Consider the following 25,541-nt stretch of genomic DNA (forward strand, 5'->3'; position numbering starts at 1 on the left):
CCCGGTGACTCTGCGCGTCATCAGCCCCAACCATGCCCACGACTGCAAGACGCGTGTCAGAGGGGGAGCCCTTGCACGGGGGGGGGGGGCGGCAGGGAAGCCAGCGCTCTTCTCAGTCCCGGCGCTGGGAGTTCTCTCAAGCCGCTGCGAAAGAGAGCCGACAACCGCGCTGTAGCCAAGCGGAGCGCGCTCCCGGCCGCGCCTGCCTTCGCGGGCACCTCGGCGGCTGCGGCCCGGGCGGACTGCTTGAGCGGCTTGGCGCGCCGCTGCCGCCCCGGTTCCGCCAGCCAGGCGGGCTGGAGGACTCCGTCTCCTCCCCCACAATGCACCGCGACAGGCAGCCTTTGAAAAAGCGGCGCGGCTCCTTCAAGATGGCGGAGTTGGATCAGCTGCCTGACGAGAGTGAGTAGCGACCCGCGGCGCCCCTCGCTCCGTCCCGCCGCTCGGCCCCTTCCTCCGCCGCCGCTCCTCAAAGGGCGGTCCCGGGGACGGGACCCTCCGCCTGCTCCCTTTCCCCCGGCCCTGAGCCGCCCAGGCTGCTCCGGCTGCCGGCGGCGCTCGCTACTGCTGCTGCTGCTTTTGCTGCTGCTGCTGCTGCTGCTGCTGTTGTTGTGGGAGCTGTGCGGGGCCGGAGCCACAGTCTCCTCCTCCCTCAGTGCCCGGCCTAGTGCAACTCTCCAGTGGCCTCCCCTCCGCCCGCACCCCGGAGCTGCCCTCTTCGGGAGGCGCTGGCGGGGAGAGGCCAGCAGAGCAGGGCCGGAAGCCGCTGTTATATAACCTCCACTTCTCCTGTCCGGGGTGAGCTGCACCCTGCACCCCCAGTCTTGGTGCAGGCCGGGGCAGTGCCCGGGGCGGAAAGGGAGGCGTGGAAGCTTCCCTAGGCCGGGCAGCGAAGTGTTGCGTGCAGGGCAGGTGGCTGCCACTGACATTGCACCTCTCCGGGAGAGGCAGTGGAAATAAAGGGTACAGCAACCACCACAGCGCAGTTGGGGAGGTCTCTGACCTGCCATGGGCATCCTGCCCCGGGGGTTTGACATGACACTAACCTTCGATGCCTTGGGGGTGGTTTAGGTACTCACCCTTTCTCACTACGGAACGTCCTGCTGCTTAGGAAGATAGTTTCTTAACCAGGATAAATAAAACATTGTTTTTCACTCTCCTCTTGTCTATAGCAGCAGGATAGTGAAAGTGACAAAGGAGAGGTCCATATTGTTGTTTCTCTTGTGTATGTCAACTAGTAATTTAGCAACCTCTGAATTTGGAACCAGGGTAGTGGTAGCGCATTGTTTTGTGCAGTACTTTTTTCCGTGGGGTACGCATACCCCTAAACATTTTGTGAATCTAAGTTTGGCTGCACTGAGGGGCAGTATTTCAATATGAGTAGGAAAATGAGAGTACCCCTAAACATTTTTTGAGGGGAAAAAGCACTGGTTTTTTGGCCGATCGTTTGGCAGGGTTGAATATGCTGCCTAGAGTTGGCTTGCTATGTATGTTGCACCATGGAAAATTGTGGCATGGTATATTGAGAAGGGAACATTCAGGTTGTCCAGGGAAGCGAAAACAAGTATATATCTTCATGAGAAAGCATTTTCGTTGAATCTGGCAGATGGAAGGCACAATGTTTCTCAGCTCAAAAGTGTAAAGGAACTTCACAGGTAAACTGCTCCAAGAGTTCTACTATAGGGTAGTGTGCCAATGTAAGCAAATAAAAAAAGAGTGAGTAAGCACTGGATATAGAAGACTGGTGGCTCATATTATCAACATAAAAATAATGCATATCCTCTGATGCATTTATTGTATGAAGGATTGGAAACTGCCACAGAAATTCACCCTGAGACCGGTCAAGATTCACTTGACGTTTTATTGTGTTTATGTAAAAAAGTAATCAGAGTATTAACAGGAGGTGTTACATACTGTGGATGTCACTGTAAACTTCTTTCTAAGGAATAGGAACACTTGGGTGACCTCCATATAGTATTCTGTGTTGAATTGGTGGAAATTTGTATATGAAAACAAGAAAATGAATACAAACATGAAATCTTACTGCATATGGACTCATTTAGTAGTTATGCAGGTGGTGGCCAAAGATCTGTTCAAATGTATGGGAAATAATGTAAGACGATAATACTGTACATACTATAAACTCAAGTTCACAACTGTGTGGTGGTGCAAAAGTTGAAGCTTAAAGAAAAACAGTGAATTATATAAAATTGCATTTATGGACAAACTATCAATGACTTTGAAGTTTGTTGTGAATATAGGCTATAATAGTGAATTGTGTTTGTCTAATGTGCTATACAGTAGATTAAACAAAGAACTAAATCATTAGTATGTGGGAAAACTGTACAATATTAATAAAATTATTTTGAGTTATATTTGTACATTTGAAAGTAAGGAAGTTGGGTTATTTTGGTTACTGTTTACTATGATTGGTAAAACATACTCAATATATTAGATGATATCAAATATTAGTCATTCTCAGTAGGTCCCTTGGTTCCACATGACAAGGTGTAAGGGTCATTTTGAAAGGTATTTTCTAGTCTGATATGATTTGGGGCTATCATTTAAACTTACTCCTTTTCATAAGGTGAGGCTAATGAGTGGGAATGCACCATGTTTATATACAAGCATTTTGTACTGGGAGATGCATATATGAAAATGACTTGTATGAGAATTCTTTAATGAGAACATGCAAGGCATTTGTTTGTATGTTTAATATTGAATCAGGTACCTATCATTTGCACTAACACTAATCTATCTACATATTAACTTGCATGATCCCAAGTATAAACCTGTGCATCAAGCAGAAGGCATCAACATCATGTCAGAGATGACCACTCGCTAAGGAATTGCACAGTACATCTATATACCAAATATCTTGAGAAATACACCCAAGCCAGATGTTAGAGGAAGGCAATTACAGCTTGTTGTCTACTCTGACATAGAAGAAATTTCCTCCCCACTCCAAGCATGATAATCATTAGCACATGCAACCACCTTCCGAACATCATGTCATTAACAAGGTATGAACATGTATTTAGATCATTGGCCTTCAACTGGTAGGCCAGGACCCACTACCAGGTTGCAGCTTGATTTAAGTTAGGTCACAACAGCAGCACTACCACCATTCAAATATATGGGGAAAATTAAGAACTGGCTTTCGAAATGCATGTTTGGGTTAATGTTGGTCCTTGGTCTGAAAAAGTAGAAGACTACTGATTTAGATAACACAGTTATCTAAATAACTGTCGCTTGTCAACCTATTGCACAAATCTTTTGGCAGTATGAACAACATAAAGCTTTATCTTTTGCTTTTTAAAAAATGCAGGTTTCTGCTCAGTAAACTGGTTTTTTTTTTTTTATAAGGACACATGGGTCCAGTCTAGATATCCCCCAAAGAGCATTCTGAAGGACACAGCCGCCTGGAGGAAGTAGTGTGGGTGCAGCCATGCTGATAAGTAGTTTGCGTGATGACTGCATTCACATGAATAATAACTGCTAAGTGCTACTCATAATCATTCAAGCCAGAAGTTCCTTCCTCTACAAAAGGTGCATCTGTTCGGATGTTCTGCATCAACATCTGAACAAAGTAGTTAATTCCCATTAGCCCAAGCCAAAAAAATAAAGCAAAATAGGCAAATTAAGCTATATAAACTAAACTTAACTGGCTGACTTGGGAGGAGTAGGGTGCTGAGATCATCTTCTTATTCGATCACTTGTGGTGTAACAGCTTTCTATTAAATTTACACATCCCACTCTCCACCAGCTTCACAAAGTGATAGGTAGGCTTTTGTAGTTAGATAAACATTTCTCAACCACTTTCATACCTTGACTCTAAAAACATTTATTTGCAAATAAGTCCCGTTCAAGTGTAATGAACTTACCATCAAGAAAGTAGCCTAAGATCATAATCTGGTAGTGTGATTCAGTAGTGCTGGCAAATAATGACTGCTGTTCTAGAACAGTTCTTGCAGTATTGCATACTAATTGTTACTGCCTTCCTAACTGGTTTCATCTGGGTCTGTGCTAGACTGGTGTGTGGGCTATCTGCTTAGCATGCTTCTAGCTTACTGCTCACTCGCTCTCTTTCTCTTCTGTTTGTGGTCTTTGAAAATACAGGTGTGTGATGTTGTATTGCATTATAACATCTGAGTCTTGGGACCCGTGGCTAATCTGTGAGAGTAAAACTGATCTTTTTTCGTTACTGTACAACATTGCACAGGGACAGAGGGAAAATCAATGTTGTCAGTAAGATTTTGCTTTGTGTCATCATCGCTTCCATCCACAGGGATCTTGACTCCGCTGTTATAGTAATGACTCTCCAGGGGTGTCCAAAGCACTGTCTAGCCCTGTTGTGTTGGATGATTTTCAGTTGGTAAGGTTTGAGGATGTGGACAAGATATATGGATCGGTCAAGGAAGCCACTTGAGCTCTTGCCCCTCTTGACTAATAAAAACTAGCAGAGAGGGTACTGTGATGGGGGGGGTGGTCCCTGCCTGCTTGAAAGAAGCCATTGGTAAGACCACTCCTTAAGAAGCCCTCCCTGGATTCAGAAAAATCTAAGTAATTACTGGCCAGTTGCCAATCTCCCCTTCTTGGGCAAGATTCTTTAGGAGGTAGTCGCAGACCAGATCCAGATGCTCTTGGAGGAAACTGATTTTCTTGATCCGTTTCAAATTTTGGCACAGAAACTTCTTTGGTCGCCCTGTATGGTGACCTTTCTTGGGAGAGAAACAGGGGAAATGTGTCCCTGTTAATTCTCCTCGACCTCTCAATGGCTTTTGATACCATAAATGATAGTATCCATCTGGAGCAACTGTCAGAGTTTGGGGTGCATAGCACTGCTTTGCATTGGTTCCGGTCATACTTGGATGGCCATTTCCAGAGGGTGATACTTGGGGAGTGTTCTTCTGCCCTGTGGAACCTTCAATGTGGGGTTCCTCAGGATTCAACTTTATCCCCTATCCTGTTTAACATCTACTTGAAGCCGATGAGTGGGAGCATCTGGAGTTTTGGAGTGCATTGTCAGCAATAAGCGGATTGCACACAGCTCTACTCCTTTACATCTGCAGGTATGGCAGTAGATGCGATGGACTATTGTATTGCCTCAGTAATGGACTGGATGAGAGCCAACAAACTGAAACTCAATCCAGATAAGATTGAAGCACTGTTAGTGGGTAGTTTCCTAGACTGGATGGATAGGAGATTGCCTGCTCCTAATGGGGTTACACTCCCTCTGAAAGAGTAGGTAGGTAGCTTGGGGGTAATCCCAGATCCTTTGCTGTCACTTGAGGCTCAAGTGGCCTCAATGGCACAGGATGCCTTCCATTAGCTTTGACATGTGGCCCAGCTGTGGCCCTAATCTGGACAAAGATAGCCTAACCTCTGTCTTCTATTCTCTGGTAATTTCTAAATTAGATTACTGCAATGCGTTCTATGTGGTGCCGCCTCTGAAAATGGTTTGGAAACTTCAGCTGATGTAGAATTTGATGGCCAAGTTGCTCACCGGGGCAAGACGGTTTGAACATACTACAGCAATCTTGGCCCAACTGCACTGGCTACCAGTTGGCTTCCAGCCCCAATTCAAAGGGCTGGTTTTGACTTGTAAAGCCTTAAATAGCTTAAGACTGCAATACCTCAAGGATTGCCTCTCCTCATTTGAACCGACCCAGACCCTGTGATCATCATCTGAGCCCTTCTCCATGTGCCCTCTCCATGAAAGGACCAGAAGATAGCAGCACAAGAACAAGCCTTTTCTGCGGTGGTTTCGCATTTGTGGAATTCACTCCCCAGAGAGGCTTGTCTGGTGCCTTCATTACATAACTTTAGGTGCCGGGTGAAAACATTTCTCTATAACCAGGCCATTGCATGATTAAACATTTAATGGCCTTTTAAATGTGTCTATGGGAAGGGAGGCTATTAGGAGTTTTTATGTATTATGTGTTCTCATTTTGCATTTTAGTGTTGTGAACTGTTCTGTGATCCTTGGATGAAGGGCAGCATACAAATGTAATAACTGCTACTACTAATATTTGCTGTTTTTTGCTTCTGGTGCCTATCTTCTCTACTCAGATTTGACTCATGGGACACCTAAGACTGTATTTCTGTCCCACTGGAGCACACTGTCTTGAACTGCTACATTATAGTAGAGTCTGATAGGTTTGGGGTTTACTAATTTATCACAACTGTTTGCAGATTTTCTGTGGACCAGCATCCCACACGCCTGGTCCTATTCTTTAGCTTTGCACAAGCAACCATAGCACTGGACTGTTGGAGAGTTTGTATGAACGCTTTTATTTTGTAAATTACAGCAGCTTTGGCAACATAGCATTTCCCCCCCTAAAAGCTGTTGTGCATCTAGAAATGAAGCAGTTTCTTTTACTATCCTGTAAATGTATCGCTCGCTTCTTGTCCATGAAGGCAAGCAAATCAGTGATATTATCCATCAAAATAGGTTCTTACCTGATAGAAATATTGCCATGTTCTGTTTTTGTATGTATTCGGAGAACTGCAGTGGTGATGTAAAGATTTTAAAGCATTTTCTTCTGGCAACTCACATGTCTACTGTAGTTAAGGAGACAGTGAGGAATGTCTCCATTGTTATCACTGCTTTGCACAACATTTTCATACATGCGTCTCCTAATACAGAATGTTTATATACTGCCAAGGCCTTCTGTTAGGAAGGAATAACCTTGACTGATTCTGTCATAACTATAGTTCATAACTACAGTTCAGAATGACTGTAACACTTCGTGTTTTTGTCTTACATTTGGTGATATCCTCAGGCATGGCCAAACTTTGCCCTCCAGCTGTTTTGGGACTACAATTCCCATCATCCCTGACCACTGGTCCTGTTAGCTAGGGACGATGGGAGTTGTAGTCCCAAAACAGCTGGAGGCCCAAGTTTGGCCATGCCTGAGCTAAGTCATACTCATAGTAGACTTACCAAAAGCAATGGACTTAAATCCATTCAATGACCAACTTGTAAGTAAGACTAATATTGGTTATCACCCAGTAAGTTTAGAATATGTTTTATTCACCACAGTAAATAGGCTTGCCATATCTCAGGAAAATTCCTGACATGTCTTGGTTTTCAGGTGTAAAAATGGCATCGGGGGGAATTTTGCCGAATTGGCAAAATGTCAGAGAAATCTCGAATGTATTATGGCAACGCAATGGAAAAAGCAGTGGAAACAGCTCCCAAAGCTTAAAACCACTATTTGGGGGGGCGGTTTCCCAAAAAAAGCTCAACAATTTTGGTGGTGTTCTAAAATAGTAGCTGCAAATCTTGCTTTTCTGTGCGAAACATCTGAACAGCTAATGCTCCTTACTTTCAAATCTGCTACAAATATTATACTTGTAACAATTTTATTAAGCTTATTCCCTGCTGTGTGTTTGTTTTCCTGGCCTACCACCTTGTCACATATATAATGAAAACACTTTAAAAGAATGTGTATTATTTTACAGTTTTCTTACATGCTGAAGGTATAACAGGGATTGAGGTGATAATCAAAGAATGAATAACATTGCTTTGCCAGTTCTTACCTGTTTGTTGTCCTTCCTATGCTGTACATATGAACATATGAATTTTAGGGAAAATATTAGTAAAGATAAGACCTTACATCTTCACTATTATTTCCCCTTACAAGTTATTCATCAGCACAATGTAAAATTTGTTACTCAGCTAGAAGTGAGTATGAAGATCATGTCTTAGTTCATATCATAGAAAGCAGGTGAGAGGGATTAATGATGACAGAATTGGAATGTACATTGGAGGTTAAGGAGATACTAATGCACTTTCCTTTTGTATCCTCTTCTCTACCATGAAAAAATGTTCGTAATGCATAAATAAACTCATTATTTCAATCTAAAGTAAACAAGGTTTGAACCGTTTCAGGTCCCTAATGTAAATTGTTTATTAGGCCATTTTTACTGCTGGCAGCTGGTGCTGATGCTTACATGTTGAAATTGTAGTAGTGAAATAATGGAACAAAGGGTTACCAGTTTAGCACATCTACCAATTTAGCTGCATGAACAGTGTATTACTGCTATGCTGCATGTTTTCATTTTCTGGCTTACTTTGACTTTATAGTTGAAGAGATTGTATTCATGGTCCTTGGATGAAACCACAAAATATGGTTTGCTGAATGTCAGGAAGTTAGTAATTAGGGGATTAGCAAAGGGACCAGGGTAACGGAGCACAGTCCTTGTTCCTTTACCGTCGTACAATAATTTGACATTATATGTGTGAACTAACCCTAGCGTTAATGTGCTTCTGGGCTGTATCGAGTTAGTGTTCCTCCACCAAGAGAAAACTCTTTGATCCAGTGGGAGCTTAAATTAGTAGTCGAGGAATTGGAGTGATTTTCAGAGATTTTCCCTTCAACCTAGGCCCGTTGGCTTTTACAAAGATGTCTGCAAATGTGACATGAAGACTGGCAACATTAACCCCACTGTGTGGGAATCCCTTGCAGACAACCACAGTACCTGGAGACAATCGGTCAGGTTGTGTGTCCACAGCACTGACCAGAGAACGAATGACTGCTGCAAGGAGCACAGAGAGAAGAAATGCCATGGTGAAGAAGAAGAGTTTGGATTTGATATCCCGCCTTTCACTCCCTTTAAGGAGTCTCAAAGCGGCTAACATTCTCCTTTCCCTTCCTCCCCCACAACAAACACTCTGTGAGGTGAGTGGGGCTGAGAGACTTCAAAGAAGTGTGACTGGCCCAAGGTCACCCAGCAGCTGCATGTGGAGGAGCGGAGACGCGAACCCGGTTCCCCAGATTACAAGACTACCGCTCTTAACCACTACACCACACTGGCTCTCCAGTGTGGTGCATCTGCAGCAGCACATCCAGTGCCTTCATCTGCCCCAGCTGCAACAAAACATGTCTATCCTGCTTCAGTTTCTACAGCCACAGCAGGCACTGCAATCTTCCAGCAGTTTGACTTCACCCCCAAAGGCACACACACTCCATTGTCTCCCAAGACAGACAAATGCCAACCCCCTTCAACTCCATACCTGCTCAAATCTGCTATGGAACCTTCAGTACAGTATGGGAGATGGTGTGGAATCTGCAGGGGGAATTACCAAAGATCACCTCAGTTCTTATTCTGTTGATGGTAGGTTCTGCTGGATCAAAGAGCCTTCCTCAGTGGAGGGATACTAGTTGGACACAACTAGTATTTATACTTTATACTTTGAATTTGACTTAGCTGTCATAGCTACACTTCTCTGATGAATACTTTGTGTGCATGCTGAGGATGTTTTCACAGAGAATCCTGATCTTCCCAGAAGTACATATTCCCTGAATTAATACTTCCTTGGTTGGAAGCCATAATAGCTGATCAGGCTGAAGCTTGTTTACATTTGTAAGGCATTTCCCTATTAAGAAAGAAAAATAAATTAGCTATAAATGTTGAAAGAACTGTGAATCCACTGTCAGGAAATATTGTTCCCTTATTGGATTTTTTTACTTATTTCAGGTTCATCAGCAAAAGCTCTGGTTAGTTTGAAAGGTAGGACATACCATTTATTTTTAATTTGTTGTACTTGTGGAAAGTAAAAGTTCAGTCATGGTGTGAATGAATATCTAAAGAGCACTTCATTCTTAAGTGGGAAGTCGGCTGCATTTTCAAAATAGAAAGATAACATAATTTTTAAAAATTAAACAGAGGTTTTTTACAATGTGGTTATATATTTAATGTTAAGAATGGTAAACTTTTAAGTCTTCATTTGTACAGTAAAGGATTTTTAGAGAACATTATATTAATTTTACATAGGAATAATAATATTTATGATTTATAACTTAATACAGAGGGAAGTTTATCAAATACATGGAATGAAAAATTCAGTTCCTTACAGAAAACACCCATTTGGAAAGGCAAGAATGCAGGAGCTGCTGTAGAAATGGTAAGGAGCAACACTGACCTATATTAGTAGTCTTCTAGTTTTCTTTCCTTTGGCCGTTAAATTTTTTAAGAATAAACATTTTTCCTGGTTTCGTAAGCGCAGAGTAGCAGTATAAAATATGACATTACATGAGTACTGTAACAGTTGTACAAAAGGAAGCCAGCTGTTTAGGTAAATTTGCTTTCAGCTAAGTAAAATAAGCAAGGTGAGGGAAACTAGAAGCCACAAAAGTCTGTAACTGTGCTACATAGATCAAGAAAGATTATATTAAAGGAAGCATCTTCTGCTTGTTTATCATGGGTTTGCTGTATTGCAGGAAAGCACGTTGTGAAACTTCTCAGTTGATTGAGTCAGTTTTTTCTTTTTGCTCCAGCCCTTCAGAAGTTCAAAACGAAGTCGGTCCTTTTGTGAGGAAGAAGAAAGGCAAATGAATACACGATCACCCAAAAGAAACCAGAGAGTTGCAATGGTTCCCCAGGTATGTTAATCTGTAAAGTTTGTTGCATTCATTGATAGGTAAACTAAACCTTCTCAGTTTCCACTTTATTGCAAAAATCCAAACACATTCAAAAAGGAGAAATATAGTAGTCATGGGATACTTCAACTACTGCAATATCTGCTAGAACTCAGACTCTACCAAGAGTGTAAGGTGCAACAAATTCCTCCATTGCCTCACTGACAAGCAGAAGAAGCAACAAGAGGGTCATCTCTATTGGATCTGCTCCTCACCAACAGAGAGGGACTGATCGAAAAAGTGAAAGTACCCGGAAGCCTGGGAGGAACTGATTATGTCCTGTTGGGTTTCATTATACACAGGCAATGAAAACTGAGTGTAGTTGAACATCCACTCTGAACTTTAAGAAGCCTGATTTCAAAAAAACTTAAGGAACTACTGGGTGAGATTCTGTGGTCAGAAATACTCAAAGAGAAGGGAGTCCAAGTTGGATGGGAGTTTCTTAAAGGTGAAAGATTGAAGGGACAAAGGCAGATAATTCCAACAAGAAAGATAAGTGGGCTGCACTTAAAGAAACCAGTGTGGCTGCATAAGGAGCTTACAGATGAACTGAGATTTATGAAGGGCATGTAAAAAATGGAAGAAATGAGAAATCACGAAGAAAAGAGTATTCACAAGTAGCCAACAGTTGCAAGGAGAAGGTCAGGTGGGCCAAAGCTCAGAATGAACTCAAGTTTGCAACGTGGATTGGTTGTATTTCTATGCTGCTTTTCATTCAGATGAATCCCAAAGTGGCTTACAAACAAGAAATAACAATAGCATAGTAGCGCTTAACAGAACATCACAAGTATGACACAAAGCATATGAAATAATTAACAAATAATCAGTAAAACAATTACAATCTATAAATCACTATTAACAAAGCTGCAACTAAAAACTAAGACAAACGGCTCAGCTAGGACTTGAATCAATAGATTCAAGTTACAAGAAAGGGGATTCCAACTAAACATCAGGCAGAACTTTCTGACAGTAAGAGCGGTTTTAGAGTGGAACAGACTCCCAAGAGAGGTCGTGGACTTTCCTTCCTTGGAGGTTTTTAAGCGCACAGCACTGCCCTTAAGACTTGTCCAAGTTTCTTAGAGGCTTTTGAGCAGAGGTTGGGTAGCCATCTGTCATGTATGATCTACTTGAGATTCCTGCATTAGAAGGGGCTGGACTAGATGATCCTCAGGGTCACTTCCCACTCTATAATTCTGTGGTTCTGTTCTTTTAGTATTTCCATTAGTAACCTCTGGTTGTTGTTGTTTTTATTATTATCTAGAAGTTTACTGCAACAATGCCAACACCAGACAAAAAGGCATCACAGAAGATCGGTTTGCGGCTACGTAACTTACTCAAACTTCCTAAAGCACACAAATGGTGTATTTACGAGTGGTTCTACTCAAATATAGATAAGTATGTATGGCTTTTCATTTGTTAGTTTTAGATTACAATCCTATGCAGACATGGAAGCAAGTACCATTTACCTCAAAGGTGCTTTCTTCTGTGTAGGCATGTATGAGATAGCATTGTAAAGCAATATACTGGAATTAAGCTACAGTGGTGCCTCGCAAAACGAAAAGAATCCGTTCCGCGATTCTCTTCATCTAGCGGTTTTTTCGTCTTGCGAAGCAAGCCCATTGACGGTTTAGCGGATTAGCGCTATTAGTGGCTTAGCGGCTTTTAGCAGCTTATCAGCTTAGCGGATAAGCAGATAAGCGGCTTAGCGGCTTAGAAAAAGGGGGGGAGGGGAAAAAAGTCGGAAAAACTCGCAAGACATTTCGTCTTGCGAAGCAAGCCCATAGGGAAATTCGTTTTGCGAAGTGCCTCCAAAACGGAAAACCCTTTCGTCTAGCGGGTTTTTTGTCTTGCGAGGCATTCGTCTTGCGGGGCACCACTGTATTTGTATTTTCATATGGCTGCTTCATAGCTGTGCAGTGAAACTTGTGGTTGTTTTTTTAAAGCAAAATGGGGCAAAAATGGTTTTGTCAGATTTTAATACAGTTACAAGAATTAAATATTGCTCATCAGTTTCTCTCCAAAATGTTTTGCAATAGCAAGTTTTTTAAAGAGATAAGAAAATAATTGCTATATTCTTGCTAAGATATACCTTGGCCTGGTTCTTATCATCATTTTTGCCTACCTTATATTGGTGACAACTTAAAGCAATATTTCTAATGTTACAGAGCTTATTACTTTAATTTCTGAATAAAGCAATATTTCTAATGTTACAGAGCTTATTACTTTAATTTCTGAATAAAGCAATATTTCTAATGTTACAGAGCTTATTACTTTAATTTCTGAATATGCTGGAGTCATAAGAGTAATAATGACTTTCATGGTTCTGTAAACTATATTGTGCAAGGCAGAGTTTTAATAAATAGGAAAGTGTATTTTTTTGTAAAAATGCCTTGTTCATTTCTAAATTGACTGCATTAGCTTCAAAATATTTTTCAGTTATAACATTTTAATTTTCAGTTACAACATTTTCCCTGTAAAATGAAGAATTTAATATTAAGCCCAAGTTGACAAATGACTATAATTTAAACATTTAGGAAGCAAAATTCTCTAGTCTTAGGTATATGGAGGTAAAATTGTGTTGGCATGTCATAATACATTTTCTGAATGTACTTGAAAATATAATGACAGAATACCAATTGTTTTTAATAGGCCACTCTTTGAAGGTGATAATGATTTCTGCGTTTGCCTGAAAGAATCTTTTCCCAATCTGAAAACCAGAAAATTAACAAGAGTTGAATGGGGAAAGATCAGACGGTTAATGGGGAAGCCACGAAGGTAAAACATTAGCTTGAAAGACTGAAGGCTTTTTAGCTGTAGAGTTTTTGTGGGGAGTTGGTGGTGGTGGTTTTTGTTGAAGGGTTTCCTGGATGATTCATTTTAAAAAGCTGGTGCTTAATGGGTAATTTTAAGAATGTAGGATATGTTGCATAATCGTAATTGAGTATGTAGCCAAGTTTCAGCCTGATGATGAATGCAAAGCATTTGAGGAGTACAACTTAGCATATATAAGGACATAAGAAGAGCCTACTGGACCAGGCCGCTGGCCCCTCTAGTCCAGCATACTATTCTCAAAGTGCCCCACCCCTCCCCATACTGGACTGGGAGAGCATAACCATGTTAAGTATCTTGGCAGCTTTCAGTGCCATGGACCATGACATCCTTATGCATAGGGCTGAGAAATGGGAACACAGTGTTTCCATTCATACCTAGAAGCTTGATTCCAGAAGATACCACTGGAAAACTACTTATTGGTTTCTTGACATTTATGTTATGGGGTTGTGTAGGGTTCTGTATTGCTCTCCATTTTTAAACATCTACCTGAAACCACTGAGTAAGGTAATTCTGATTTTCGGAATAGGTTCTGTCTCTTATGTTCATCTGATTCTGGTAACAGGATGAGTAATGGACTGAATGAAGACCAGTAAAGCTTTATAAGAAAGCATAAATAACAGACAACCAGTACAGATGCTAAAGGATTAGACCATTTTCCCTAGCTTCTTTAGGATGTGTTTATTATTATTATTATTATTCTGAGCCTGGGGTTGATAAACTGTTTAAGGATAGCCCCACAAATCAAATAGCTCCTGCTGACTTGAGGAAGAAAGCCGCAACAAAGGAGCAGGGTCTGTTTATATGGCATTCAGAAAGAATTTCAGCCATGGGCAAGGCAAGGCAAAAAAACAAAACAAAACACATCACCCATGTGATAACTTTTCTTATGACTATAGCACGCTTCTTTCTTCTTGCAGTTGTTCTAAGACAACTATCCTAGTACTTTACAGCTCTAAAGGTTAGAAACCTTTTTAGGAATTCAAATCTAGATACCTTGGGCTGCAGTTTTATGTACACATAATCTGGGAGTAATCCCCATTGAATGCAGTAGACTTACATAAACATGCATAAGATTGCACTGTTGATAGCCAAATTGTATGCATTCAACCTCATAACCACTGTCTTCTGTCTGTACAGATGTCAGTTAGCTATTACTGCTTTCTCTTCAGTGCACAGTTGGCTTTGACAGGTTTCAGTTTTGCAAAGAAAGGATAAACATCTTGCATCTAACTGCATTTATTACCGACAGCCATCGTTTCTGTGTGTCAGTGTTTAGACATAGGGATAAACTATTATTTTCAGCACATACAGATTTCAGTTGTCAAATTCTCCTGCAGGGGGACCTTTCCAGTCTGTGTACCACTTGCTTTCTGTTGTGCTGATTTCCCCCCTCAATGTAAAAAGTGTATAAAGGCAGTCGGTTTTATCCAACGAAGTCCACTTGCACATTGGAATTTACCCCCCCCCATCAGTGAAATCTGCGCCAGAGGGCTGAGGGAGGAAATTCCCATTGCAGAAGCAGATGTCCTTGTGTGACTGTTGGTTGCAACCCAATCTATCATACTTTTCAAGGATAAAGCTATAAGATGTTTGAATAAATGAACATAAAGTAAAGAAATTACAATTGTTTTGCAGATGCTCTTCTGCATTCTTTGAAGAGGAAAGGTCCGCATTAAAACAGAAACGGCAAAAAATTAGACTTTTGCAACAGCGGAAGGTGGCAGATATATCCCAGTTTAAAGATCTTCCAGAAGAAATTCCGTTGCCACTAGTTATAGGAACAAAAGTTACAGGTACCTTTTCCCCATCTCTAAATTACACTACTGTTTTAATTAGTGTTGAATTCTGAAGATGTAGTTTAACTTGAAGTTATTTAAAGGAGTGAAGCTTTTACATCTCCACCGCTAGTACTGCACCATCTGTAAACAAGATTACCTTCCCTAGGTTTGGCATTTCAAATGACCCAAGTAGTTATAAGATACATGGCACACTCTTGCAAAACTTCTCTAGTCTTTGCCTGGACCATGTACTTAAATCAAGGGCTAGCTTCCATAATTCCTTTTAACCCACTCTGTCACTTCCATGACTGTTGTCTGCCACTATTTTCTTTAACTCATCGTGATGATATTACATCATTGGGAGTTTTCTGCTTACTGGTTCCATTAGTTTTCTACCAGCCATCTAGAATGGGCTGGCCCAGCCTTGTCCAGAATTATAGAACAATTAGAATGCAGCTTTGTTTTAAATGCCCACCATTTGGGGTTTTAGTTTCACTTGTTTCCTGCCATGTTTATAATAGGGGTTTTGTATTCTCTGATTCCTCACAAGCACATAATTCTGCTTCCTCATAATCTAATCTTCCATTTTGAAAAATGCAGGCTTCTAGCCTCCATAGCTATGTGAAGATAGGCTTTTACATTAGGCAAGCAATGCCTAGTGAAATCTTAGAAGCCAGAAAGGATTCTCTGGGATAGGGACAGGGGTCATGGTCCTACACCTGCCTTTTCCTCTCCCATTTAGAAAATCAGACTAAATTGTGCAAAATAAGATTTTTTTTTAATTTAAAACTTAATTTGCAATACTATACTAGCCACAGAATTCTGCTTTCCTGGTACAGAATTTGTTGAGGCAGAACTCTTGATTCCATCATTAAATAGTAGATTCTATCATTAAATAGTCGCCTTACTGTACTCATAGCTTTGGGGGACAGATGTCTTGTTCTTCGGAGGAAATGGTGTTATGAGATGCTGTATGCCTGAGCCACCCTCCTAATTCCTGGATCCAGCATAGATTCAGTTGTTGGAATAGTCGGCCTGGTAATGGTCTGTTAAGTATGGGTCATTAAGGAAACAAAGGAAATGGCTCTGTGCCACAGGGTGGGCCTTTCTCCCTCAACTATCTGTTAATTAGAAGGACAAAAGACCAGAGTTGAGTGATGTGAGCTAGAAACTGGATGCAACTGCTTCAGGCTGGAAAGGCAGAGGAAGCCACACCTGATTTCTGTGGCATGCATCAATATTTTGCTCTGATTAAGACTGGGGGTTGTTTTTTATTTTAGCACGGTTACGTGGTGCTCATGATGGACTCTTCACTGGACAGATAGATGCTGTTGACACTCTTAATGCTACTTACAGAGTAACCTTTGAGAGGTCAGGGCTTGGAACGCATACAATCCCAGATTATGAAGTTCTTGTAAGTAATATCTACTTTTTTTAAAAAAGTCTGCAAGCATGTGAATTCTTTTCTCCCAGATGAATGTCATAATTTTATTTTACAAGACAATTCAAGAATAAAAGGCATATAGTATTTTTGTCAACTTTATTAATATATCTAAAATACATTTTCTTTTTCAAAATATTACTCTTAATCGTAGTGAATTCTGCTTAACTTTTCTTCCTCTTTCTAACTTAAAGAGTAATGAACCTCATGAAACCATGCCAATTGCTGCCTTTGGACAAAAACAGCGACCTTCTAGATTCTTTATGACTCCTCCTCGGTTACATTACACACCTTCCCTCCAGTCACCAATTACAGTAAGTATATTACAGTGAATTTTTTTTATTCATTCAGTAATTTGCTGCATTTTAAACCATCTGAAGCAAATTAAATATCATTTCAATAAATTCTATAGTTAACTAATACATAAGAATGAATGAAATAAAATGCTTAAGGCAACTTTCTTTGTTGCATAGGACAGTGATCCTTTACTAGGACAGTCTTCTTGGAAGAACAAATTTTCAGGCTCAGATAGTGAGACATTAGGTGGTTTTCCAGTAGAATTCCTTATCCAAGTGGTGAGTGTAAAATCCTTTTCTTTCAGTTTTATCTGTACTGATTTTGAGCATCTCCAAAAGTTAAAATCAGTTTAATTACTTTATACATGGCTGTCAAACATCTACAATGACGTTCCATAAATCTTTGAAAGCCAGATTATATCATCTGTACATTTAATTTGTATCTTGGTCGTCTGATTTATATCCACAACAATAGTTTGCTAAGTTTTTACTTTATAATGTATTTTACAATCCACTGATCTTATATTTATTCTGATATGCTTTCTCTGTTTTCTGCAGACCAGACTATCAAAGATTCTTATGATCAAAAAGGAACACATCAAGCAATTAAGGGAGATGAACACAGAAGCAGAAAAATTGGTAAATATATATATATACTTGTTTCAGCTGTTTTGTAAAGGTTACACAGGGCTTAAGGAGTTTTAAAGGTGTATGCTTCTTGTTTAAAGAAGTTCAAACAAAGGAACATCTGTAACAGAATTTGGATTGAAGGCCCCATGCCCCATCCCCCTGAGCTTCCAAGACCCAGTTTGAAAGTTTTAACTCTCAGATCTAGGTAAGAGTGGGAGAATACTTGAAAATAATTTGTTCTTAGTAGCAGCTTTTCTCAGTATTGACATAAAGAAAAAACTATATATTTCTAAGATGTTCTTTTGTGGCTATCTTTTATTATTGTTTATTCAATTTCTATACCATCCTTCATCTGAGGATCACAGGGTGGTTTACGATAAAAACGTACATAATATAATAACAAACAAAAGCAATACTCTTTCCCCACCCCAGTTTAAAAAGCCATAGATTGTTTAATTGGCCAAGGGCCTGAGCAAAGAGGGAATGTTTTCATCTGGTTCCTAAAAAGACGTCATGAAGGTGCCAAGCGAGCTTCCCTGGGGAAGAGCATTCAACAAACACAGAGCGACCTTATATTTGCTGTCACAGTTCAAATAAAAAATTGTAGCAAGTCCTGGTAGGAATCTTTCTCCATTTAAAACACCTTACAACACAACCCTATGCATGCATACTCAAAAGTACGGTAAATCCCACTGAGAACTGACAGGTAATTGTTTCAGCAGCACTAAATCTGAACTCAACCCAGGCTGTCTTGGGCATCCATCAGTTAAATAGGCATACAGTTGCTGCCCTGGACTTCCATAGGGGGAAGGGTGTAATAATTTTTTTTTAAATAAGCAGAATGTAATACAGTTCAGAAAATATCTACATCAGAAATTCAGAATTATTTGCAGGAATTAATTTTGAAAGGACCCTCCGTTTGTTCGTTGATTAAATCTTCGTAGGAAATTTAAATACATTCTCACACTTTCCTTAAGGTGGCTAGGTAATGCAGCAAGCATTTTTAAGAAGCCCTCATGTCAAAACTATTTGAAAACCAAATTGTTTTGAAATCTCGCTTTAATTGTGCAAGAAATAAACAAATTATTGATTTGTGCACTTAATTCTTTTCTTTCTCTTTTCTTTGCACAGAAATCCTACTCAATGCCTATTGGCATTGAATTTCAGAGAAGATATGCAACTATTGTCTTAGATCTTGAACAGCTGAACAAGGATCTAAACAAAGTTTTACATAAAGTTCAACAGTATTGTTATGAGGTAAAATGTTGCTATTCTATCTTTCCCAAATAGAGGGTTATAGCCATTGGAAGAACTCATAGCAGCCTCAGAAACTGATATAGTTCAGTTGTAAAGCATCAGTTCTGCATGAATTGTGTCCCTGGTTCAATTCCTGGCATTTCTGGGTAAGACTGTGAATATCTCCTGTTTTGAATCTTGGAAAACTGCCGCAGCATGACTACAAAAGGATAAGCGTGTCTCTGAGCACATGCAGAATTCATTTCACCATGTCCTCTGCCAACATCTGCAACTAGGAGTAAAGACAGGGAGGCTTAAACCCCAGAACTTATCTCTCATTACTGAAAATTAGTGTTACATTGCACAGGGCTAAATAATTAAGGCACCGTATTAGTAACACAATATCACTACTGAAAAAGGAATGGAAGCTAAACCAAACATAAGCCCTACTCTCGAGGCCAAGTGAAGAGAGTGCATGCGGGCATGAGCAGAGTGCCCTTCTCACTACACAAATACCTACCTAGTATAATGCAGTCAATATCTAGGTAACTAGTGTTATTGCATTTATATCTCCTCTTTTCTCCAAGTTTCCTCAAGGTGGCATATACACTTCCCTCCTCCATTTTATTCTCACATCAACCCTGTGAGGTATGTTAAACTAAGAGATAGTGACTGGCCCAAGATAACCCACTGGGTGTCATGGCTGAGTAGCGATTTGAACCCTGGTCTCCCAGGTCTAAGTCCCACACTGACCACTACACCACGCTGCCATGACTTGCAGGCATGGGGAACTGTTCTCTTTCATATTAGTAATTAAGGCATTGTTTCATACAGTTCCACTATCCAGTGGGTAGACCAGGGGTTGTCAACTGGTTCCCTACCACCCACTAGTGGGTGCTTCAGGATTCTAGGTGGGTGGTAGGGGGTTCTACGGCACAGGCTGAATCCTCCTTCCATCAAGCACTGCTGGGCGGTAAGGAAATTTTACCATCAAGAAAGATGCATTAGTGGGCAGTAGGTATAAAAAGGTTGACTACCCCTGGGGTAGACGGTGTTAGAAACTGAGATATGAAAGCTAGGAGCTAAATGGGACCTTAAACCTTGGTTATGGGTGCAACAACGGAATGTCTAGGCACGCTCTTTTATAACAAGAATACAAAGCTGAATATGAATGAACTGCAGCTAAAATATTATGTTCAATTTTCACATGGTCTAGTTGTCCCCCTGCCCACCCCCCTAATATTCTTAAGAGAGTCTCTTCAACAGTGGCAGTTTTAATCTGAAATATTAGGCACAGTACTGCGCCCAGAGCTCAGAAACTGCTCACGCTAATGAAATTCCCTGTCACAAAATGCGCTTAGAACAATGGGAGTTTCAAATACTACAAGCTTTATGCTATCCACCATCTGTAATATTTCTTGAGAAAAGAATGGAGGGGGGATTAATATAGTAATAATTAAATCACTTCTGCCTGGATATCTGTTGGTATATGATTCTAAAGATTTCATCACTTTCTCTAGCAAAAGGAGGCCACTGCACAGAAAGAGAGCAGTATTGGCGCACTCAGCGGAAGCCTTACATTTGCAGAGGTCTTTAGTAGAAACCGAGAGAGAGAGAGAGAAAACCAAAACTCACAAACAGTCCAATGAGGGTTGAGCATGTTCAGTAACCACAGAATACGGAGTGTCAATTGGGGGAATAGAACACAGAATCATAGAAGAGGAGGGCATGGTCATATGAAACTAAGGACTTGAACATTTCTTGCTGCAACATTTACTTTTTGCAGTTCCCATTTCTGCGTGTGTGTGTGTGTGTGTGTGTGTGTGTGTGAGAGAGAGAGAGAGAGAGAGAGAGAGAGAGAGAGAGAGAGACTCTTCCAGTTCACCTTGACTGCTATTCCTTCAACTGTTTAGAAGCCTCTTCACATATTTGCTACATAACTGTATGAAATGCTTAACTGATATACACATGCAAGAGAATGAGGTAGTAAGTCTCTGATATGGTAGAATGGACAGTAGCAACTGAAATTGCAGGTGAGGGATGCTATTTAATTGCTTCCCCACAATAAAAAGCTAGTATATCAGGGAGAGAGCTCTTATTCCAGCCCACTCTATGCTAGTTTTCTGCTTGAAGGGATTTTTAAAGTGTAGGGGTCATTAAAAAATACATCCCATATCTGCAGTCTGAAGTGTTGGACACTATTCAATTAGTTCTATACACTACCATTTTCTGCTACTGTCCCTAATGGAGTGGTGGTGCTTTTAAAATGTTCAAATGCAAAAATTGTTCAGTCAGATATTATTACGTTAGATAGCATAACATTTCCATTTTAAACAGAATATAAGTCAGTGATAATGTTAGAATATAGAACCTGGATGAACCCCTGTCAGACGAAATCTAATTCGATCTATGTTCATTTTCTCTCCCAGCTTGCCCCAGATCAGGGTCTACAGCCTGCAGACCATCCCACAGATCTGAGACGGAGATGTGAAGAGGAAGCTCAGGAAATTGTCAGACAGTCAAATACATCAACAACAGGACAGCCGTGTGTTCAGAATGAAAACCTGACGGATTTGATTGCTAGGCTTACAGCAATATTACTGCAGATTAAGGTAAATGGTACTGAGAGAATGAAAATACCGGTACATACTGTAATATGCTCACTCCCCCTGTTGAGGTGAGAGATGCTGCCAAGGCTCAATCTTGTTCCCAATGCTGAAACAGAAAAGTGTGGAAGTCTGCTACCCCTAATAACTAACTTCCCCCATACATACCACCCCAGCAATTTTCAGAGAGGGACTTGGCTTGTCATTACATTTCCTTCTCAGAACCTAGTCGGTATTGCTCCCTTTTTGTTTATGCACCCTCTGAAGACCTCATCAATGTCCACTAACCTCCTTTAGTCTCCCACCCCACACCCACTTTCAAGCAGGATGCACAAAGTGGCAGAGCAGTTTCCACAGTTTTTAGATTTTGTAAACAGCTGTAACATGTATTATCTCCTGAACCTCTCATTTTTTAAATTTCTTTTCTTCTAGTGTCTAGCAGAAGGAGGCGATCTAAACTCCTTTGAGTTTAAGTCTTTAACAGATTCATTAAACGACATCAAAAATTCCATAGATTCCACCAACATCAGGTAAAGTGTTTTATTTATTGGTGTGCTTATGTATTTATACATCTGCCTTTTAAAATGGGGGGGGGGCAGAGCCCAGGGTAGCTTATAATACAAGCTTTCTGTATCACAACATTATAACAATAATTAGAAAAATTAATTTAAAACAGCAGCAAGACTTTAAAAACATTTATATTCCCAAAACCAGGACAGATTTAAAAAAAAAGTCCTGAACACACCCAATGTTTGGGGCATTGAGATCTCACTGAGATAGGGGCAGTAGAATACGTGGGGTGGGGTGTATACTAAAAGACTGTAATACATTCAGTATGTTGAACATTTCAGAGATGCTGACAAACAAAAACTTTTTCTTTCTTTAGTTGTTTTCAAAATAACGTTGAGATCCACGTTGCACACATCCAGAGTGGCCTCAGCCAGATGGGAAATCTACATGCCTTTGCTGCCAATAACACCAACAGAGACTGAAAGAAACATTCACCTTAGTCCAAGTGTACAGAATGTAGTTATGAAAAAGCCTTCTTATATAAGCTTCACCAAATATCCTAACTGCTAGAAGAAATAGGAAAAGAGGATATTTTGAGATCCATTGTACTGCTTCTGAAGAAACCAGCATAAAATTACCAGCATTGCTATAGACTTCATCACTTGCTATGCACATACAGTATCTTGTTTAACAGCTAACCTTTAGTTATAAAAGTACATAGATATGTTGTTTTTTGAACTGAAAGTTATACAGACATGTTTTCTTATAATGTGAAGCAAGAATACTTTTCTTTTAAATTTATTTGCAACTATTCTGTCAACTATTGAGAGCTGTTTTGAAGAAGGAAGTGACACAGAGGTTGCATAGCAATCTCTTCTTGAAAGCCTAGTACTTGTGTCTCACTGCCTTTTGATTTTAGTTTCTAAAGAGTGCTGTGATTGGTAAAAAGCAGTGTGTATTCCTGTTCTCGCGAAGTGGCAGCAGGATATGCAAAGGAATGGGATTGGGTAGGTAGCTATTGTACACTTATGGATACTGGGAATCCCTGTAAATCAGTTAATATCGTTTGAATGTCTTTATTTATCATAACTTATAAAAGTAATCTAATGAAGGAGTAGAAAAGGACTGCTGAATTCCCAGAAATTGGTATGACTTGCTTTCCCCCCTCCATAATGGGCAAAGTGTTCTAGTTAAGGTATTTCACACAAATAACTGGTAATATTTTTCCATTGATTTGTTGCACAAACTTAAACTAGATACCTGCTTATCAAGCAATTAACAGAGTTCATGATGTAGTTGGATAGCCAGTCCCCTGAACTGCCTAAATAAAAATAAAAAGCAAAGATCTGAGGAGTACACAGAAGTATCAATCTTGTAAAAAGGGTGTATTGAGTTGTTTATTTAGAATAGACTTGTAAAGCTTCAGTGTAATAAATTGTTTCCAGATTTGAATTTTTAGATAGCTGTAGCAATGTTTTGATTCTTTCATGCCTCATAAAATGAGGTCTTTTGTATGTTAATGTAAAAAGAAAATGTAAACAATTATTTTCAATTTAAAATTTTGTATAGTTTTAAAAATGCTTCTGTATTCTGTGTGTGTATTTGTGCTGCTTCAAAACTTAACTGCAGAGTCTATATTTAGCAAAACCTGTTCTTTTAAGAAATGCATAAATCTTTTATTCTCATGGAGTTATGTAAGTTGTAATGGTTTACTAAAATTGCGAAACATGAGCATTAGGCCTGAAATAGTTTTAAGACGTTTAGTTAATATATTTTCAGAAATTCATTTTTGCCTGGTGATTTGGAAGGTGTGTGCACAGGTGGTGGAGAATGTTTAGATGGACTTTGAACTTCATCCAATTGGGGGGGGGGGTGAAAGACTCCACGGTGTATTTTTCACTGCAACTTATTTATTTCATAGAATGTATATGCTGCTAGATTGCAAAACAGCAGCAACCACATAGTAGACCTAGTACAATGTCCCCAATTTCAGTCAGTTACCACATAACATTTTCATTATGGAAACAAAACCATTGGTGGCATAAAATAACCATAAAATTGAATTTTGTTATGGGGGGGGGGTTGCCTGAGCCAATGTTAGTGGATAGAACAGTAGTAAAACGCCTCTTCATTTTTTCATAGACAATGGGGTCAGGAAAAGATCAATGTGCATGTGGTTTCAGCTCCTCTCACAAAGAGGAACAATTTGTATTTTTGTACACTCCTATGGAAATCCTAGGACCTGACTCCTTATTTGGTTGTGAAATAACCACTTTGATTTTATAGGATTTGTGCTTTTAATCTTCATCTGCTGCTATAATTGCTGCTGTCGAGAGGTCTATGTTATGTATATTTCTCAAAGGTACCTCAGTATACAATCTTGAGTCATATTCACAATAGAATTTCTTCAGTCTGTCTTTCTCCCAAGTCAATGCCAGGCAAACCAAACTAACATAACCACCACCAGTGGTGCTATTAACTGGAATTGGTTTGATCTGCTTAAATCAGCATTCACTAACCCGGTGCCCTTGTTTTAGACTACAACTCCCATTATCCTCAGCCAGCCTCTGCATCCCCTTTTAACTGTGACAGCCTGGAACAACCCCTTTGTTTTTCAGTTTTACAACACTAAAGGACTAAATGACTTGGGGGCCAGGGGAGAGAAGTAGTAAGAATTTAAAGTGTACAAGCTGGACAGAATTATTTTATTATTTATCTTAAATATTTATAAACCACACTTTCATATAAAATATCACCAACCTAAAATCACAGTATTACAAGAAAAATATCCAACACATCAAGTCTGAAAGACCTGTCTGAATATACGGTAGTTTTTACAATATTTTTGAAAAACAAGCAAGGACAGCTCATGCCAAAGCTCCCTTGAGGGAGGATGACCTGCCATGCTGAAGTCCCAACCCCTGCTAAACCTCTGAAGCATGTAGGTCCACCAAATTTGCCCCATCAGAGGGTCTTAGTGACTGAAGCAGAACATAAGGAATCAGATACTCAAAGTACCTTGGTCACCAATTGGTGAGGGACCTATGAAGTAACACTTGAACCAGGCCCAGCAGCAAATTATTAAGCGAGCAATGGAGCAGGCAGGCAAGTTAAGCCATCCTGTCACCCAGCAAAAACAGCTCAGTGTCTTCTGAAAGCTTGGAACCCTATGAAGTGGTGGCAGGCTCCATCTTGTGAAGTGACTACATGCTGCAGCTTGCAATCTTTGGAGCAGGTAGAAATTGGGCGGGGGGGTAGCAATTCTGGGCATTGGGCCTCCACACCTTGCCCCTCTTCTTTGCCCAGCAGATTTTTTTCCAAAGTCTTGTGGCAATTTCAAAATGCACACCTTTACTGTGGGCAGTATCACAGCCCATGAAGTCAATCCAGCTCTCCGTTAACACCCCTCTGGATCTTGAACAAGAGACAGCTTGCACCCTGCATCATAGGGAGGCCATCAGCCCAGGGGTCCACAGTGATGGGATCTGCTGGAGGGATCTTCCAAAACTTTCCCCTCCACTTGATTTGCTCTGCAGTTCTGGAACCACACCTTTTGAGAGAATGGGAAAGAGGACCCTTGTGAGCCATGAAACCAGGACAGGGGAACTGATCCCCCCTCTCCACCCCCCTCTCCACTTGCCCATTGAGCTCAGGGGACTGACATCCCACTCTCAGGACACCCACCTAGGCTTAAGGTACTGCAAGAGGCAGACCTGGAAGCGGGGACCCCACCCCTCTGCCCCCCCCCTCAAGAAGCTCCCAAGAGAGATGCTACCTCCCACCTT

The 25,541-nt window shown here is 40.5% G+C and overlaps 1 protein-coding gene across 2 annotated transcripts; it reads left to right on the forward strand.

The window, feature by feature from the left end:
• The first annotated feature begins 268 nt into the window (after positions 1-268).
• On the forward strand, positions 269-23,542 carry LIN9 (lin-9 DREAM MuvB core complex component). 2 transcript variants are annotated; one of them, XM_081857617.1, is made up of 15 exons: positions 269-402; positions 9,487-9,519; positions 9,819-9,913; positions 10,287-10,391; positions 11,689-11,822; positions 13,077-13,202; positions 14,895-15,052; positions 16,318-16,451; positions 16,673-16,792; positions 16,952-17,053; positions 17,333-17,413; positions 18,536-18,661; positions 21,070-21,252; positions 21,679-21,776; positions 22,133-23,542. In XM_081857617.1, the coding sequence occupies exons 1-15, from the start codon at positions 324-326 to the stop codon at positions 22,236-22,238; spliced, it is 1,680 nt and encodes a 559-aa protein (XP_081713743.1). In that variant the 5' UTR covers positions 269-323; the 3' UTR covers positions 22,239-23,542. The 2 variants fall into 2 exon arrangements, with proteins under 2 accessions (XP_081713743.1, XP_081713744.1); XM_081857618.1 differs by lacking the exon at positions 269-402 and adding an exon at positions 1,607-1,655.
• Positions 23,543-25,541: the final 1,999 nt, after the last annotated feature.

This window comes from Podarcis erhardii (genome assembly GCF_964252035.2).
Source record: "Podarcis erhardii genome assembly, chromosome: 3".
NCBI lineage: Eukaryota > Metazoa > Chordata > Lepidosauria > Squamata > Lacertidae > Podarcis > Podarcis erhardii.